Source organism: Mustela nivalis (assembly GCF_964662115.1).
Source record: "Mustela nivalis genome assembly, chromosome: 20".
Lineage (NCBI taxonomy): Eukaryota > Metazoa > Chordata > Mammalia > Carnivora > Mustelidae > Mustela > Mustela nivalis.
This window is the reverse complement of record NC_139039.1, coordinates 9,390,665-9,410,726: the sequence shown is the minus strand read 5'-3', so window position 1 is coordinate 9,410,726 and position 20,062 is coordinate 9,390,665. Positions and strand designations below refer to the sequence as shown.

Here is a 20,062-nt window from a genome sequence, read left to right as displayed (position 1 = left end):
TCTAATAGAAACACCATCCTATTCTTGCCTTCATCTGGTCTGGGACCACTCTGACCTTGTGTCTCACTTCTAAGCAGGAGGGTAGAAAAATGTCTTTGTGGAGATTTTAAATTGTAAACACTGAAAACAGAGGCCATGGATTTGATAGACTCCATCTGTAAAGCAACATTTAAAGGCAAACAGAACACTCTGTTCACAGCTGATTTGGTTTACATTAGCACACAGTTTATATTCTCCTATGTAGACTGAAATAAGATTATTCTGAACACAATGATATCTTGAATTTTAATATGTATTTTTATGTATTATATTTAATATGTATTTTTAAAATGCCATTTACAGATTTTTTTAAAATTATACCCACAAACCTCACTATTTAAGTTTATAATACTCAGTAATTTCTTATGCAAAGACTCAAGAGACAGGAATCAGAAGAAGGTTGGAAGATATAATTCTCTGTATGTCTTAAAACATGCATGTCTCTGACCACCCAAATATCATTTCTTCCATTGGATATCAACTAAACCCACCTATAGACAGAGGTGTGGAAGGTTTTCTGGGCATAGTGTTTCAAGTGTTTTATTTTTCCTTCCCATTTCCTCCCTCCTATGGGCTTTTCCCCATTCTAATAATAGAGTGCCCAGTTTTAGGGCTGGAAGTCTTCTGTCCTGGGAAACTCCATCTGAGCACACAGTGACAGCCATTCCCTTTCCTGCCTAAGGATTCCCACATGGCAATCAACAGGGCATGATGCTTGGGAGATAAGCAACCTGCTGTCAACACATAGGCTATCTCATGAGATTTCAGGGCAGGTTTTTTTGCATTTTACCTTATAGTAAAGGAGTTGCAGCAATGATATCTGGTCAAGCTGGAGGTTAGGGCACAGAGCTTGGTGCACCATTTTTCCTTCTCATGGAAAAGGAAGTGATCACAGAGGGCTTTCTAACGGGGAAGGTGGACTGTGTTCTCCTTCCTGAGATTCTTACATAGTTTCTTGGTCCTGAAAATTTCTCAGACCTCGCAGGAACCCTTTTCCATTTGCTCAGACACAGGTTCCCAGGGAAATGGACTGTAAAAAATTATCCATGTTTTTAAACCTTAAGTTTCTCTCCAAGGTTTAAAAAAAAGAAAGAAAGAAAGAAAGAAAGAAAGAAAGAAAGAAAGAAAGGAAGGAAGAAAGGAAGGAAGGAAGGAAGGAAGGAAGGAAAGAAAGAAAATGCCTTGTTATGAATAAATGGCGACCAGGTGAAACCAAGAAAAATGAAATCATAATGTGTCCATATAGGCTCATATTCTGAATTTGATGATCACATGTGTGTAGTATGTAGGGGTGTGTATAAATGTGCACAAGACAGGGAGAGAAAGAGACAGGCACAGGATGGAGTGGGAACTGCTGATTATACAACTTGCTCTCAGATTCCCAAATTTTAGGTGATTGTCTTCTTCCCAGAACACAAATGGTGGTATTCAGAATTGACAATCAATTAGTATTTTCAGATTAAGTATAAACAGTAATCTCATCACTATATGTGAAGTCATTAGAGAGAGGGCAGCAGGAGCATTCAAAATTCTTAACAGCACCAAAGGCATCAGTGGAACAGAGGATTTTCCCTCCATTTTTGGTGGGAACTTGGTTACTGCCTTCAAGATATAGTTTCAGTGGATTTTTCCAAAGACTGAACCAAGAAAGGCACTGAAACTCCTGGACACACTGACACATTCCTCCCCACTGCTTCCCAATGTTTAGCCAAGGGACTTGTCTTTTCTACGCTAAGACTTTGAGACTTGTTACTTTTATTTAACTCAAGTCTTGAGCAAAAAAAAAAAATAAATAAATTATTCTACATCCAGGCCAGAAAGCTCTCTCCTAAGAATTTACAAGCCACCTATGGAGTTTTAAAAAGTCTTCAGATAGAATGGTTATGTGCCAGGATTTCCTAACACATCCAAAAATGAAGGCTACAAAAGAGGCGGGGGGGGGGGGGGGAACCTGTCAGTGCCTTTTAAACTTTATAATAGATATTGTGAACAGTGGACGATCTAATGGTAGATAATCTTCAAGAATAATCTGAGTCAAATCTGTAAATTGGAGAAAATAATGACAGCAGACTTTTACCCTGTTGGATACTGTGCTTCCTGATGTGGCACTGAAACCTACCCCACCTTAACGGAGGGTTTTCTACTTGGTTTGATCTCTCTCTTTCATCAGATGCCACCATTGGAAACCAAAGGCACATGGTCCTTCACTTATATTTTCCTTTAAGTGATAGGATTCATAGAGGGTATGTTGCTATGGACATGGAAGAATAAAAGTACTCTTCAGAATGGTTCCAGAAAGCAGAGTGGAAAGAATCTGTGTTCCTTAGCTGGGACACGTTCAAGCTCATACTCACAAGGCAATTGGCTTCATGCATACAACAGCAGCCCAGAAAAAGGCAGTCATCAGCAAAGAAAGCTGGAGCCTTCATTCCCATGCTGCTCTGCACATCCTCAAGTGGACTGGCTACAAAAGCTATTCTCACCCAGCAAACTAGAACCTGTCAGCCTTCAAATATGGCAGTCAGAGACCTAACTCTGAGGACCTTTCAAGGTTTGATGGCTCCTGGATGCTCCCAGGTAGAAGTATCCTACTTTGCTTGGGCAAGGAGAAGCCTATCTTGTGACCAGTGAACTCACCCACCCTTATTCCAAACATGTCCTGCTGAAGGCCCTCTCAGGTAGCTCCTACCATATTGCTTTGCCAGAAAGGTGCCTCATGCAAAAGGCTTCTGCCTGTGGTTAGGATGTCGCTTTTTCTTTTTGCCCCGGATGACCTGGATAGTGTTCTCTGGCTCCTTTTCCCCCTAATAGCACCAGCCTTTATGTTCTGATCGTCATTCCCTAGTTAATAAGACTGCTAGTGTCACACATTCCCACAGATGATTTATTATTCTCTTTATGAAGGTATATTTCTGCAAGGATCATGTCATTTGCAAGGCATATGGCAGAAGGAAGCTATAGTTAAGGATGGTGAAATAAGTTGCATCAGGTTTTGCTTGGCAAGGGCACCAGATGGATGCCTTTATGATGAAGTGGGGATCCTCCAGCCTTTTCTTTTATGCAGGTCTCCAACAGGTGTTTCCTCTAAGGCATATCTGTTTTCCATAACATCAGAATAAAGAAAGATGTTGTCTGTGACAGCTTGTGTATATAGATCATGCTTTTATTATGATAGAAAAGTGTACAGTGATTGATTTGGTATTCCAAGTCAAGCTAAAATGTGCTTGGGAGAAGATAATTTTCCATTATCCAAAGGACATTTAATTTCCAGAGCAGGAATCTTCATTTATTATGGAGATGGAGAAGGGGGGCAGAGTGAAAGGAGGGGAAAAGTGAAAAGGCTGAAGAAATTGACCAGAAGAAAAGTAGTAACAGTTGTCCCAGACTTGGATGCTGAGGGTGGGGAGAAAGAGGCCACCTTCCTGAAGGTAACTTTGGTGTATTACATCAACATCTGAGGGACAGTGTCTAGGAAGGTACGTGTAGAAAGAAAAATACATTGTATGAATGAGTAACAGAGCCAGTTCTCCAGATCCTCATAAAAATCAAAAACAGACTCTGGTCTTAGGTGTGTTTCCTGATGAGTTTCTTTAACCAGCTTGGCCTAAAGCTACCATTATAATGGTCCTATGTAGTACCTTTGTAGTAGCAGTAAGAGAGCCTGAGTGGCTGTTTGAATCTGGGGTTGGAGCTGCCGAGTTAAGGATATTTAAACCACCAAAAGGCATGTTAAGTTGAAAGAATAAGGTAACCCATTTTGGTTAAACTGACCTTAAGGCTTACATTGCAACATCTTCTGGCCAGGTAAACGGCTAGAATCCACTAAGTTCACAGGGAGTCTTCAGTGGGGAAGAATACAAAGGATTGTATCTCAGCTTTGGCCAATCTCACTAACAATAAGCTCTTGGGATGCTGGGTGGCTCAGTTGGTTGGACGACTGCCTTCGGCTCAGGTCATGATCCTGGAGTCCCGGGATCGAGTCCCGCATCGGGCTCCCAGCTCCATGGGGAGTCTGCTTCTCCCTCTGACCTTCTCCTCACTCATGCTCTCTCTCATTGTCTCTCTCTCAAATAAATAAATAAATAAAATATTAAAAAACAAAAACAATAAGCTCTTAACTTTCCAAACTCTTCTCCCATGTCAGCATCTCTGGGTCCTCTCTCTATCCTATTACTTTAAGCCTGACACTTCTAAGCTGACAATATTCAGTTTCTTTGTCTGAAAAATTGTGACTTAAGATAGTAATTTCGAAACTGACTAGGTTAAAGAGATTAAAATCGCTTGATTTTATCTTAGAGTCTGAGTCTTTGGGCCAGGTGTTGAATAACAAGCTGCTTTAATTCACAGAAAAACAACAACAAAAACCTTCACCCTGCAGCACAGAACACAGTATGTTGTATTTTTCCCAGGACAAATAGTAAAATCTCACAGGAAAGTGCTGTCTAACATACTGATTACCATGGCTAAACCTACAGTATGACACTGTACCATATGTCCCAAAAGGTGTCTCAAGAGATAGTAACAGATATTTTTAAATAAATAAATGAATCAGTAGATGGTAAGAGCGTACAGTCAACTAAGTGTGTAAAACACTGGATTATACAAACTCAAAAGGTTTTCTTTATTGTACGACTTTTCTAAACCTTTCATAACACTGAAGAGCAGTGAATCTAAGAGGGGACGTTTTTCTCAAACTTAATTTGACTGAGGAAAGCATTTCCTCACAACTTCTCCAGTTACTAATATTCCATGCAACGTGTTTTTTAGAATAGGCATTTCTGTCAGAATAGGATGGATGTATGCTGTAGTAACAACCACGAAATCTCAGTGACTGAACATAACAAAGGTACCTTTCTTCTTCCCGTTACATATCCAACACAGGTCATTGAGGCCAGGGCACTCTGTTATATATGGGCACTCAGCTCTGGGCTGGTCATCACTACAAAATGTCAAGAGTGGGCCTGAAGAATCACATGGGAGCTTGTCCCTACATCAGCCATCACTTCTCATTGTCCAGAACTAGTCATATGGCTCCATCTGGTTGCCCATTTGTTAAAGACAGGAAGGAGAATTGGATCTTCTGAGCATCAGTAACCTCAATCTCAGCCATTCTGTTCAAATGCCACCTTTACCATTTGTTAGCTCTTTGATCTTTATCCCTAAAATGTGGAGTGGTCTTTAAAGTCTGGTAGAGACTGAAATGTTCACCAAATATTTCAGTCACTTCCCATGTTCCTCAACCTCCATAAAGTTAGTAGGAGGCATGTGACAAGTTCTGGTCAACGAAATATGATAAAAAAATGATGTGCGTCACTTTGGGCCATGGTCAGTTAAAAGCCCAGGCTTGTTTCTCCAGTCCCTTTCTCTTCCCTTGCCTTAATGGCTAAGAAGGATGCATGTTCTAGGTGTGTGACTCTAAAGATGGTACAGCCTCTGCACCACTCTGAGTGGCTGTGTGGAGCACAGACACCTGTTCACCTGAGCAATATGTAGTGTGAGTGAGAACCTGTATTATGTTCAGCCCCTGGAATTTTGAGGTTGTTTCTGAAGACTATGCCTTGATTCTCCTGACTAAAATAGGTCCAGACTCTAAACTTTCTGTGCTTCTAGAAGGGCTTACTTTCTTCTCTATTGAGCAAATATGCATTCTTTCAGATATAATGGGATTTTTCCCAAAGATCATCTAACCCTTTGGGTGGTTGAATATATTACATGACCAGGATTGTGCCCAACCGCAGTGTTGGGCGATCATGTGGAGGGCTTTGACAAGACTCAAACTAAGATTAGAGCAGAGTTTAGTCAAATGCAGGCCAGTGATAGAAGTTGTAAAGAATATAAAATGCATGTAATAAGGAGGAAGTTTTCAACAGGGACTCAAACAAAAAGATATGGAAAGGAGAGGGGAGGAAAACAGGCCAAGGAGAGAGATACCATTCATGACTCAATCTCACAGCCTTCACCTATGCTCAGGTGCCCCAAACACCTCCCCTGATTTCTCCCAAGCAATAGTAGCATCACTACAGTAACAAAATCAAGAGCAAAAATAACCACCTTCAAGGCACATATAATGTAAGGTAAAAGGAGAGCTTGATATGTCTGCTAAGTGCACACACATGCAATATACATATGTGCACATACACACACAAAGTGCTTTGTACGTCTTCAGCTGTGATACACTCTGTAAATTCAAATCTTGGTGTCCTTCTGACATGAATCTTTATTCTGGAGTCTCAACAGACCAAGGTTATTCTTGTGCTATTCTGTGCTTTGGGTTCAAGGTTCTAATGCGTTTGATATCTTGGCTTTGTTATACCAGTGCCACAAATGTTTTCAGCTAACTCTCCATTTTCCCTGTTTAGGACTTTTCTGTATGAAGTGGAAAAAGATTCTGACAACCTTGATAGCAGTGGCATGTTTCATTGGTGCAGAGCAACCTCTTTGGAGAGTGTGATTCTGGTAGGTGATCTTGCACCAAATTTCAAATAAGGTAAAGCTATACCTAGGGTAAATAATGTCCTTATAGTAGTTATAAGCAAGAAACTGCCATTTTTCTTTGTAAACTGTGAATTCCAAAGGAAAACACCTTCCTCACCAGGCTGCAGGGCAACAGATGAGGCATTTGACAAAGACCATGCAGGTAATATTCTGGATTTGAAACAATTAGATTGTTCAAGTCCTTCTTCCCCCCTTTCACAGTTTAGTTGAGTCAGTTATTTAGAATAATGTTCTTCTGACATGTTGTTATTTTGCTAGTAAATTTAATTAATTTAAATGCACCAGGGAAACCATTTACAACAGCTCCAAAGACTTTCCTTTTTTTTTTTTTTTAAGTAAATATTTTCCTAATTATTGGTTTAAAGTTTGGATTTTCTATAGTGGTTTCTCTTAAAGCTGGCTGTACTTATACTTAACACATTAGTCAAGAATGTATCTCCTAGATGCATAACATGGGTGAATCTTAATAAATATTAGAATCCTGTCTCTATTTCTGTTCTCTCAAGGAAATGAACTAACTCAATTTACTGAAATGCTAACAACTAAGATGTTAAAAATCGGTATTCTAATCCACGCTCTGACACCTGCTTTCCAGGTGTCATAATCAAATTGATTGTTGTATGAACCCTATATAATTTTTTCAACTATGACTAATTGATAACTATATATTTTTCTTGTTTTCCTAAAGAGTTATGTTCACTTTTTTTTTCTGTTAAACACACACACACACACACACACTCACTCACACACACACACACACACTCCTTGTGGCTTGGTACCAGTGTCCTAACAGAATATTTTTATAAATTTTTTTTGTAAAAGCATGCTCAATCATTTGATCAGAAGCATAAAATTGTCAGAGCTGTCATATCAACTAGAAAACCTTTAGGGCTGCTACTGAAATTCACCATTTAGTAATTATATCTTCTTGTAAACTAAGCAAAATAAACACCATTGAAGAGGAAGCTAAACATGTTTTCAGTGGGAGAGAAATCATTAGAAAGGTTGAGAAGTTGGTAGCAGATGGAGGCATCCAAGAGACCAAGAAACAGAAATAGCAGATGTTTTATTATACCGTACTTCTTAACACAGAGACAGGTTGCTATGATAGATATCTCCTTTATGATACTTGATGTGGAATATAGTTCAGAACACCAACTGAGTCTTTTGATAAGTTTAGAAGGGCTTCTAGTTTAAGAAATTCTAAGGGTTTTCAAACTTGTGACCATAGAGGAGAAATGTCCATATTGCAGAATTCAGAGAGGCTTTGAATTTGGTTTCATTTGCAGAAGGGTCAAGTGGAAGTGGTTGACTTAAGCTACTTTGAACAAATAGTGCGTCCTCCCATCCTCCAAAAACCACCATCTTTCTCAATTGGAAGACAGTTTTGTGCCACAGTTTCTTGGAGAAATTGCTTCTCTGGCTGTGCCCATTAATGCACTCTGCCATGTATCTTATTTCTAATTGTTTAGTTCTACTCAGAAGAGCAATCTTTGGACTTAGGCATGTTACATTAAATACTGTTAGAGGCTTCATTATTCAAGTTAAAACTAATCGGATTAGCTAGAGACAATTATTTAATAGATTTGGTTAAGATTCACATCACTCTCCAAGAAGGCTCTCCAGGCAAGTAGCTTTAGTTCCCCTCACAGGGCAATTCCCTTTGAAAAGAGAGTATTTCCTAGTATATGCTAATTTGACGAACTAATTGTGGAGATGTCAGATGTTACTTATTTATCTTGTTAGGTTTTATCATCCCCTGTTTCACGGAAGCTTGTCATTTAACCCAGCAGAAGATGGGCATAGGGCAGGATGATATACACATTTGAAGTATTCTGAGTCTTCATGTGCTGAGAAATATAGGCCACACTCATGTATGACGTGCTTCTACGTGCATTTAACCTATTCTCTACCAGCTTCCAAGAGTCCTCCTCTGAAACTCTAGGAATTCAGAAAGATTCAGAGTTGATTAAAGGTATTGAACAATAGCTAATGAGTTGAACACTGTACTTCCAATATATTATTTCATTTCCACAACAGAATTAGTTTTTATTTTTTAAACCATTCAAACTTAAAGAAATTGAGGGTCAGAGGGTAACCTAGCTTGTTCACAGTCATAAAAAAGAATACAGAATCAGATCTCCAGATCCAGTGCTCTATCTAGCCCATTCCAGAGCCACAAGAGAAGGCGCTGACTCATTCCTGGAAGAAATCAGACAAAGGCTTGAAATGAGTTTTCTACAGGAATATCAGCTCTCTCTTTTTAAAATTTTATTTATTGTTGGGGCGCCTGGGTGGCTCAGTGGGTTAAAGCCTCTGCCTTTGGCTCAGGTCATGATCCCAGGGTCCTGGAATCGAGCCCCGCGTCAGGCTCTCTGCTCAGTGGGGAGCCTGCTTCCTCTCCTCTCTCTGCCTGCCTCTCTGCCTGCTTGTGATCTCTCTCTGTCAAATAAACAAATAAATTTTTTTAAATTATTTATCACTCTTAAAAATCTCTGTGAATGTGGGGGTAAAGCTCATCTAAATATTTTTCATGTATCTGGTTATTTGGAGGTAGTACTTAGAGATATAGAGGAAATGTTAACAATTGGTGATGCTGATGGTAGTACTGGCATGTTCAAATGTTTGGGTTCAAATAGAATTTTTGTGACCTTTTCATTTCTTTTCTGCACTTCGCATAACAAATTTCCTCAACTTTGGAAAGTATCTGTTGAATGAGTTTGGTATGTTAGGTTGAGCTGTATGAGGTTACCAATATTCAACCATTTTGATCCATGAAAAGGCGATTTCATATGTTCCAAACTAATAGGTATTTTCATCTGTGTAAAAATCCACCAAAACCTGCAACATGTTGTACAACTTTGTGTGATTTTCAGGGCTCACTAGAAGACATAAATTTAACAATAGAATTAAAATTAACATTTTAATTTTTCATTGAATCTTACTATGGCACGTATAAGACCAAAATCATGTAATGAAAATAAAAGATGTACTTCCCATTTGGTTCTATGGTTTCACACCTTGGGGAATAACACTGAGTTTTAATTGACGCACTCCATGCTAACAAAAGACTTTAAAAAGTGGACTAAGAAGGAACTCCACAAAAAGGCAAAAAGTATAATTGCCTCATAATAGGTAAATTCTGTTTTATGAGCAATTTGCAGAATTTAATTATCCTTATGAAAGTCCTCCTTTGAATACACCTGGAAGAGTTGGGGTGAGGGGATGGAGCCTCCTTTGAGAAACTCTCAACTTGTTTCTAAAACTGACCAGACTCTGGCATGCTTATTCTTAGAAACGAATGGACAAGTCAAAACACGAGTTTCGGGACCACGTAGTAGCATGTGTCTTTGGAGATGCTACCTCAACACTGATAGGGCTTCGGAATTTTGTAATGCCCTTGAGAGCTAGCAGTTATACACGAATGGAGCTGAAAGACATTGTGTTCATTGGGTGTCTGGATTACCTGAAGAGAGAATGGATATTTCTACGGAATTTTCCCCGAATATTCATTCTACCTGTAAGTGTCACATTAGAGATAGTGAATATAATATAGCGTAATGGTACTAGCATTAATAATAATAAAACGGTAGCTTGTAATTATATAGTGCTTACTGGTATCAAAAACTGTTCTAAGCATTTTACATATATTAACTCATTTTACCCTCAAAATAATTCGTGGGGTAGATTTTAAGTTGTTGAACTTTGGGTATGGAGAGAAAGATAACCTGTACAAGTTTACAGCAGGTAAACAGCAGAATAAAGATTTAAATCTAGATATTGTGGCTCCTGAGTTTATGCCCAGGAGCCACTACATTTTATGTTTATGTTTATAATCATATTTTATGGTCTTTATATAAATAAGAGTTTCTCTGCATTTCTGAATCTGATTTTGACTTAAGGTCCACAGCTAAATATTGATACTAGATAGCCTTTGTGGTCTGACTTCCTCATCTTTTCTGAAGACACATTTTTATTGAATGCATAATGCCACAGGGTCCCTGATAGATGTGTGAGGAGGAGGAATTAGGCTTACATTTCTGAGAAATGGATTCATTATGCATATGTGGCATTGTGTTTGTAATTGTATTTGCTCTGAACCTTTATACACATCTATGCCATTGTATGCCACTATTTCCCTGGATTTAAAAAAAAAACAATTAATTTTTAAATTAAGCAATTAATTTTTTCATGAAATAATGCTGACAATATGTAATATTGTTCAAATTTCAAAACTGGTTCTCTCAAGAAACAAATTTCATTTGCTTTTTTAAAAAGTCACCATAAAGTTCTCTGCACTTACTTTAAGCCATAGAAAGGAAGACAGGAAGAGAACCAGAAACCTCTAGATCTAGCTAGTGTTGGGAATTATTGGTGTTCATCCCTAAGCTACCTGAAGCCAGGACCAGATATATCTCTATTTCTCCACTAAATTGGGAAATAAGCAACCACCACTATGCCAGTTAATCCAGAGGGTATAGGAAAGGTCAGCTGCAAGCAAAATTGTGGGGATGCAAAATTTGCCTTTAAATCCATAACTTTAGCTTTACCCCTACTGTTATCCCTACTTTACTTCTCTCACTTGAATCATCTAAATGTAATCTTCCTTCTCCACACTCCTTTGGCTCATTCAGATTTGCTCTCAGGAAAGGGTCTGTGAAATTTAGTCGCACTGAGATATTAATGATCAATGATGCTAAATGTGTTTACGTATCAGGTGACTAAGTTTTAAAACTGAGTCAGTGAAGCCTGAAGTGGCTTTGGTTCAAAAACTGCATCATCCACAAAGAGCCATCACCATGAGTCATGATATAAAATCCCTCCATCTGAGGAGTCCCTCCTCTACTGGGTTTTCTCTCATTAGGGATCTGCACTCTTTCCTCAAGACCTGCATGCAGCCAACATAGAAGAATGTTCCATGTGTGCTGTTTTATCCTCTTCATGCAAGGCATCAAGCAACCCAGCTTTGGTAGACACAGAGACCATCATGGCCACCCTCAACATTGGATCACTGAGAATTAGCTGCTCTGATCAGTCGCCGGGAGAAACACGTAAGAACAACTCCCTGACAGGAAGAGGCTAAAGGAATGGAGTAAGGAAAGAGAATTAACTCCTCTCTGAAGTACTTTGATCATGGGGATGTTGGTCAGTTATCTTCAAAGACCCCTCCCAACTCTGAGAATTCTGTAATAGAAGTAGCAGACAGTTAAGTTCTTGGTAATCCTAAGCCAAAAACTATTTCTAACTTCTAAATGGAATATATGTAATGCTGTTTTCCCATTTTAAGAAAAATTACTGAATTTTAAGTGCTGATTTTGTTATTAATTATATTTTTGTTATTAATTATATTTTTGTTATTAATTACATGTTTATTTTATTTATATTTGTTTTTATTTATATGTTTATTTTATTTTGTTAATTTTTGTTATTATTTATATTAATATAATTAGTTATAATATATTATTTATTTATATTAATATAATTGATTATATTTTGTTATTAATTAATATTAGTAATTTAATATTAATTAAGATAGAAATTGGCTCATTATTATAATTAATATTTAGTAGTCATAGTAGTAGTATCAATTCTCACTGGATCTTAGAGATGTTCCACTACTATTCCTAGTCTTATGTTTGAGAAAATGAAGTATAAATTCTCTTTTACTCTTTTAAGATGCTTTCAATCTATGAACATTAGAAGACTATATCTAAGGTCTCTTCCAACTTCCATAGACTAAGAATGTCATATTGCAGCTTCAGACTGGAAAGATATGTGAGAAGCAGAATCTATTCAGGGTGGAGATCAAGTCTTTTCTTCCTTTCTCTTCTTCATTTTTTAAAAAAGATTTTATTTATTTATTTGACACACAGAAATCACAAGTAGGCAGAGAGGCAGGCAGAGAGAGAGGGAGGAAGTAGGCTTCCTGCTGAGCAGAGAGCCCAATGTGGGGCTCGATCCCAGGACCCTGAGATCATGACCTGAGCCGAAGGCAGAGGCTTAACCCACTAAGCCACCCAGGCGCCCCTTTCTCTTCCTCTTAATGCCTAGTACAATTATGGTCACTTCAATGCTTACCATATACTTAATGAATTGAAGCAAATGAGCCAGGAAAATGGACTCTTGAGGAGTTCCCATTCATTTCACTGTACCCAACTGTTTGAGGTAAATCCCCACTAAAAATTGTGGTTTTCCTTCTCCCCTCAAATAGGAAAAGGTTTATCTATTCATCTATTTCTAAAATTGACTACTAGACATTCAACCTAATATGAAAGTGTTATTGGTGAAGCATTTTCCGTATCTAAAACATATTTTCAACTCAAAAAATAAAAATAAATCATTGTTGTGGTCCCCTTAATCCAGCCATTTCCCTTGGGGATGTTGATCATCAGGATCAGGAAATCAGTCCTCTGTGCAGTCTTATACAGATGCTGAACACAGCTGTTCCACTATGCATGGAACTTGGAGCAGTCAGACATCACAGGAATTGCAAGACTTTCAGGATTCTGGTTGTGGATAAAAACGTTCATATGTCAAATTAGGAAACCAAAAGAACTCTCTCTGACTTCTAAATCACTGTTGCTAGGTGGGAAAGTAGAAGGTTCCTGGGCCAAAGGAATAAATGAATAATCAAGCCTACTCTTTAGTAGGTGAACTGAGCCAGCTACTTGAGATGCCCTTCCTAAGTAACAAAAGCCCACTTGGCATCCAGAGTTTCAGGGTGTTTTGCAAAGCAGACTGATAACAAAGCACTTTATAAATAGCAAGGTGCCATGAAAATCCAGACTAAGGAGGTATGAGCCATTTCACTGATGAACAAATCTAAAAATGCTGTTGTGTTCTGCACATAAATTTTTAGCATAGCAATTAAGCTCATTCAGATTTACATTAGATATGTGTGTGGTATATGTGTGAGTAGGTGTGTGTATATGAGCACACCATACTTACAACTTTCTATGACTGGACAGAGAAGTATTCACTGTAAAGGCAATATCATCAATATACAAATGAAAATGCCCACATAACATAAGCCAGAGATAAACTGACATTGGTCATCTACTTAATCATCTGGGTGACTTGTCCTTTCTACTATTAGTTTTACTTAAGTCTCACATCTTATATAGGCTAGAAAGATAGAAACATGTGAATTCAGTCCTAGTTTCCTATATATCTAGTGATTTTTATCTTTTCACTTATATATTAATACAACAAAACAATGTTCTTGTATGATGTGCCATGAACTCTGTTACAGTAAGAGGTTGCCCTCAAGGAGAAAGAGGAATTGGTAGAAGGAGGTAAAGGAGAGGGAGGGAAAGATTTGGAAAGGAGGCAGAAAAAATAAAGGAATATCAAAGAATTTCAATCCTTATGAAGTATGAATAGGTGCTTTCCCCAAAGACAATAGCGAAAGTTTAGTGAAAAATGTGTGGTGTAGGCCATGCACCATTTCTTTTATGGATGTCATCATACCCTTTTGTGTAACCAGGAAATGCAGATCCAGTCAGGCTCTACTGTGCCACCTATCAAAGGTCATGGAATCTGCTTATCTGGTGCCACAGCATCAGTAAAGTCACATTATGAACTTGTGAAGAGCAAAGCATCATTATTCAGAAGTTTCATCAATTACTCTGGCGTTATAAGAATCTACCTCGAGTTTATATCTAAAGATTCCCAATCCTCGGAGAAGCCCGTTTGGTTCTCTTAACATTCTTCCCATTTCACATTAATACTACCCTTGTACCATCTCTAAAAGGTGGAAATGGGAATATATGCCCCCAAGAATTTACAGTATAAAGGATTATGAAATTCTACTAGGAGGCAGAGAACATCTTGCATGCTGCGCTCCAACATAAGACTAGCTAATGAACAGTTCACTTTCCCTTCTTCTAAGACAATGGTTGTCAACCAGAGACAGTTTTGCCCCAAAAGGCCATCTGACAATGTCTGGAGACAGTTTTGGTTGTCACAACTTGGGGGGATACTATTGGCATCTAGTGAGTAGAGGTCAGGGATGCTGGTAGACATCCAATAATGCACAGGACAGCCCCACATAGTTTCAAACAAACAAACAAATGAATTTTGGGGCCCCAAAAATTAATTGTACCAAGATCAGAAAACTTGCCCTTGCGTATCTGGTGAGACCTTTGTGGAATGTGGATTTTCTCACATCTTCAGTCATGATAAACTTATATATGAAGGCCATCTTGGACCACCGAGACTGTTCCATACAGTGATTCACCAAGGGGTGTTGGGGATTGGGGACAGCAGAGTGAGGACTCTCTGAAAGACCTATAAGAATGCCAGCCCTCGGGGCGCCTGGGTGGCTCAGTGGGTTAGGCCGCTGCCTTCGGCTCGGGTCATGATCTCAGGGTCCTAGGATCAAGTCCCACATCGGGCTCTCTGCTCAGCAGGGAGCCTGCTTCCTCCTCTCTCTCTCTCTGCCTGCCTCTCTGCCTACTTGTGATCTCTCTGTCAAATAAATAAAAAAAAAATTAAAAATCTTAAAAAAAAAAAAAGAATGCCAGCCCTTCTGGACATTTCCGTGGGAAACTCTAGGCTTTCCAGTGATGCTCTAATTGCTGCCCTGTCACATCATAAGGAGAGCAGGTTGGCAAACCTAGGTACTGAACTAAATAATCTGTGGTATAATCTAAACATATAACGGTAATTAAGTCTGACAACTTAATATGCTACTGAAATTTAAATGTACAGTAGTGATCTACAATTAAGCAATCTTTTGTAATAGCACCCTGCCAGACTGGAAGATTTCAGGTATAATACTATGTACTATTAGATAGCAAAAATATTGACATTAGTACAGTATACCCAGGCTACAATCTGACACATTTTCAAATTAACCATTGCTCTACAAGACAAGATAGAATTAAGGCATAAATTCAGTTGCTGTCCTTCTGCTGATGTCCAAAGTAGTTATTCCAACTGTTTTACATATGTCTGCACCCAATAAGGGCATTTGAGATGGAAGTATTTGACTGTATATACTGAATTCACAGATTTGATATGACTGTAGTAAAATTCTGATCTCTCTATAGTTTCTACTGCTCACAGAAGCCAGAGGGATCTTTTATAATATTTAGTAGATAATGTCAGCTCCGTACTTTAACCCTATAATGTGACCCATGACAATTATAGGAAGATCACATAGGGTCTTGCAGGCCTGTAGGGAGTTTGAATTTTCTCCTACTTCGTCCTGTTCATACTGGCTTTTTTCTATCTTGGATTCCTTATCCTATTCCCTCTGCCTGGGTTGGTTTTCACCCCTCAGAACTCCATTCCAATATCAGAGAAGACTCTCTTCAGACCCTATCTAAAGTCACCTTCCCTCATCAATCACTGGCCCCTAAAAGTTAGGTTTTTCCACAGTACCCATCACGGAAAATATTTTATATTTGCATCATAGAGAATGCCACTGGGACAGGGACTCTTCATAATCCTAGCACGGAGAAGATTTTCTTTAAATATTGGAAGAAGGAGGAAAGAAGGAAAGGTGCATAGAGCAGAGAAAGCATCTAACACAAATCTGAGAATAAAGTAAATCTTAGTTCCCCCAATCTTCATGCATTATGGAAATCCCAGAGACTTTTATTTAGGAAAAATAGTTGGAAGGTATTCAGATCTCATTACAATTAAGATTTACCAATGAGTTAGATATCTGATCTCTAGTTGTGATATAAGCCTTCCTCCTAAATAGCTGTGTGAACATGGTTAGCCCTCTGGTCTTCTACCTGCCTACCTGAAGTTGAAGGGTTTACTGAATTCCTAAGGTCCTTGCCAGTTCTAACTATAAACTAAATAGCTTGGGAAAGGTCCTTGCCAGTTCTAACTATAAACTAAATAGCTTGGGAAAGGTCCTTGCCAGTTCTAACTATAAACTAAATAGCTTGGGAGCTTCCTATGGAGCATCAGGTTTCCCCCCAAATTCACCTTGAAGTATGACTCCGAATTTTAGCAGCTCTCAGAAACTCATTAACAAGAAGTTCCTCTTTCACTGAATGTCTTAGGGAAATGGAGAAGCTGGTAAATATTATAGCATATAGCATTTTCTCTGGAAAGAAGAATCTTCTTCTGGGTCATTTCTTTTTCACTGTCCTCATCTTCGCAGCCCTCCTGTAGTCTTCTGTCAGCCTGTCTTACCACCACACTCAGATTCATTCCACATCTTACCCCATCTCCTCCCATGTGCCTGGCTCAGTAAACAGCAAACCCTCTTCCATGACAGTAGGGAGTTTTAATTATAAGTAGAACTTTTACCTTCCACAGTAGTATTCTCAAAAAGGTTCAAGAAAGGTAACCAGCAGTTTTAAAGGATCACTTCTGTCGAGATCATTATGTGTATGTATCTTTTTTAAGTGGACCCCAGATCCCCATTTCTCTCTTCCCTTTTCATTCTTTACATTTTTTAGTTTGGCGTAGAGACAAAACCTCTGGTCTTCTGCCTGGTTTTGAACCTCTCCATAGTTCGCTGCATAGTAGCACTTGTCTCAGGCTGATGCTATGCATCACCGTCCTATGGAGTCAAGGCTCACAGAAGAAAGTGAAGGGTTTCACCTCCTCACATAGGAGGGAAATCTGTAAACTGAAAGCAAAGCTCAGAGGCTCCAAGTGACACCCTGCCCATCTTTAAGGAACTTCTCAGGCATTCAGAATTGAGGCAGGCCAACCGGGGATGGGAGGCAGCCAATTCTGTGGAAGAAGAAAGAAGACATGAGTGGTACTTTGTGTGCACCTGAATATCCAGAGACCATCTCCAAGAGGCTGAGAGCACTAAGAGTCAGAAGCCTTTTGTTGTGCACCAGAAGCACTGGTGGAGCAGCCCTACCTATTTATTCACGGATTCCTAGAAGTTCTGCATGCAAATGGGTATGCATTCTAGCACTACCACTCCACAAAGAATAATCGTAGTTTACTACTATGGTCAATAAGCAGCCACTGGATGAGCTTTGCCTTTTTTGAAGTTCACTTTAAGTGCCATTTAAACACACACACACACCACTTCTTAAAAGAATATGCTGAGGAGGCCCCAACTTTCCCCTCTAAGTATAGAAAAAACAAACAAACAAACAAACAAGGATTTGGACATGAGAGTAACTTTGTTAAGATGAAGCATCAACTTACATGGTGGGCTTCTCCATTCTTGCCAAGTTTTGTAAGCCACTTAGTTTGCATTTATCCATCTCTTTTCTTCTTTGTTGTGGTCTGTGTCCACAGGAAGGGATTCAGCCTACAGATTTTCTGAGACGTCAAAATATCGAAGAATCCCTATCCTTACGGAACTGAGTAAGTTGTGTTTCAAGGACAAAACGCAAGGGAGAAACCTTTGTCATCTGTAATTGATTTCCCAAGTTTCTTTTTAGAATCCACAAAGGACTGAGGAATCAGATTGGACCCCAGAGAAATGTTAAGTGTTTGACTGGACATTACATTGGCTTTTTTTTTTTTTTAACTTTTTATTTTTTATAAACATATATTTTTATCCCCAGGGGTACAGGTCTGTGAATCACCAGGTTTACACACTTCACAGCACTCACCAAAGCACATACCCTCCCCAATGTCCATAATCCCACCCCCTTCTCCCAAACCCCCTCCCCCCAGCAACCCTCAGTTTGTTTTGTGAGATTAAGAGTCACTTATGGTTTGTCTCCCTCCCAATCCCATCTTCTTTCATTTATTCTTCTCCTACCCACTTAAGCCTCCATGTTGCATCACCACTTCCTCATATCAGGGAGATCATATGATAGTTGTCTTTCTCTGCTTGACTTATTTCGCTAAGCATGATACGCTCTAGTTCCATCCATGTTGTCGCAAATGGCAAGATTTCATTTCTTTTGATGGCTGCATAGTATTCCATTGTGTATATAATAGCCAAACTATGGAAAGAACCTAGATGTCCATCCACAGATGAATGGATCAAGAAGATGTGGTATATATACACAATGGAATACATTGGGCTTTTATCTAACTGGTGACATCATGCAGAGCATGGTATATCTGGGTGTCAGGGTACAGGAATAACATCTGCCTTCTCCTTTTATTTAGTTATCAGGAAAGGGAGACCAGTAGCTGGCTCAGTCTTGTTTGGAGGAAATCTCCTAGGGGTGAGGCATGAGTTTGAGGAGGACTATGAAGAATGTCCCTATACCCACTTACCTACCCATCGTGGGACTTTAAATCAGACAGCTTCCTTTCCTGTAGTGATACCAGGGCTGGAATTTGGGTGACACATATGAGGCACTCAGGATGCAGATGTTAAGGAGGCACCCACTCCTGGGGTCCTTAAATGTTGTGTCCCAAGTGTCTACTTTGTGTCATCTTAATCCTGACCCTAATGGCACTGCTCTCCTAAAATGGAAACACTTGATGCAGAAATACCAGAACAAGCTGTTATCACTCATCAACACCTTACCGTAAATACACATATATGAGACTTTCCTAGATGTAAGGAGCTCTGGGAATAGAAAGAATGGTGGGAGAGGCAGGGAGGGTGCCTGTGTGTATTTGGGGATATGTTTGGAAGGAAATGGGACACACTGGGATTTAATACTGACAATAATTGATGTAAAAAGGGGAAGATATGAAAGAGGAGAATAGTGTCTTTAAAACAGATTAGAACCTGAAGCTGTCAACCATAGTTTTTATCTGTATTTTCTTTTTCTTTTTCTTTTTCTATCCTTTTGAACTGTATACATACCCTGAGGACATTGATTAGAAGACTGTGTTGTAAGTTGGAGTAGTCAAGAGGGGACCAACCAGCTTTTCACTGGCCCCAAAGTACATCTGGTCATTCTTCAGGGACTCAGAGCTTGGAAAGCCTTGCTGGCACCAGGCAGCTCTTGTTAAATTAGTCTAACAAATCACTTGTCAGCTCACTCAGTTTTTTGTTCCTTCACTGGCTGGAAAGGGTCAGGATGACATGAGAGCTGCAAGTCTGACTGCCAGCACTTTGGTACAGAATGTACCGTGGCATACAGGAAAATGTCTAGGAGAATAGAGGCCAGTAGTTTAAGATGACACAGCAAGATTTGGACAAGGTCTCCTGGGGTATGTGAGCATGTCTTGGATTGGCAATGCAAGGAGAAAAGAAAATACATGTGCATAAAAAATGTGGGTTGATATTATCATGCATTTCTCATCTTTTATAAAAACATGGAGTAATTTAAAGAATTAAAGAATAATCCAATCTTAGTTAGGAATGTGTTCTGCATCATATGCCTGGTAGATTTGGTTTGATCTATAATATGACTGTCAGGAGCTATGAAAGATCTAAGTAAGACCTATGCTTACTTGCATACCAACAAGGTAACCTGCCACAGTTTCATGGACATTAACAGAAGACACGAGACTACTAGGTCAGAGATAAAGAACAGTTTACTACTCAGAGCAAGGCCATAGCCAGAGTATCATCAATTTTGTGTTGCTTGACCAAGGCCTTGTTCCCACAGGGTGACATGAAAAGGGTAAAATAATACCTGGACCCACCATGGATTCCTTTATAGGAGAGGAACCCTGG

At 39.1% G+C, this 20,062-nt stretch overlaps 1 protein-coding gene across 1 annotated transcript in view; it reads left to right on the top strand.

The window, feature by feature from the left end:
• KCNU1 (potassium calcium-activated channel subfamily U member 1) overlaps window positions 1–20,062 on the top strand; it is a 149,195-nt gene that overhangs the window by 115,112 nt on the left and 14,021 nt on the right. Inside the window, exons 20-23 of the mRNA XM_082715533.1 lie at window positions 6,399–6,495; window positions 9,830–10,054; window positions 11,399–11,585; window positions 17,764–17,832. Coding sequence (XP_082571659.1) covers window positions 6,399–6,495; window positions 9,830–10,054; window positions 11,399–11,585; window positions 17,764–17,832 — 578 coding nt within the window. The remainder of the gene's footprint in view (window positions 1–6,398; window positions 6,496–9,829; window positions 10,055–11,398; window positions 11,586–17,763; window positions 17,833–20,062) is intronic.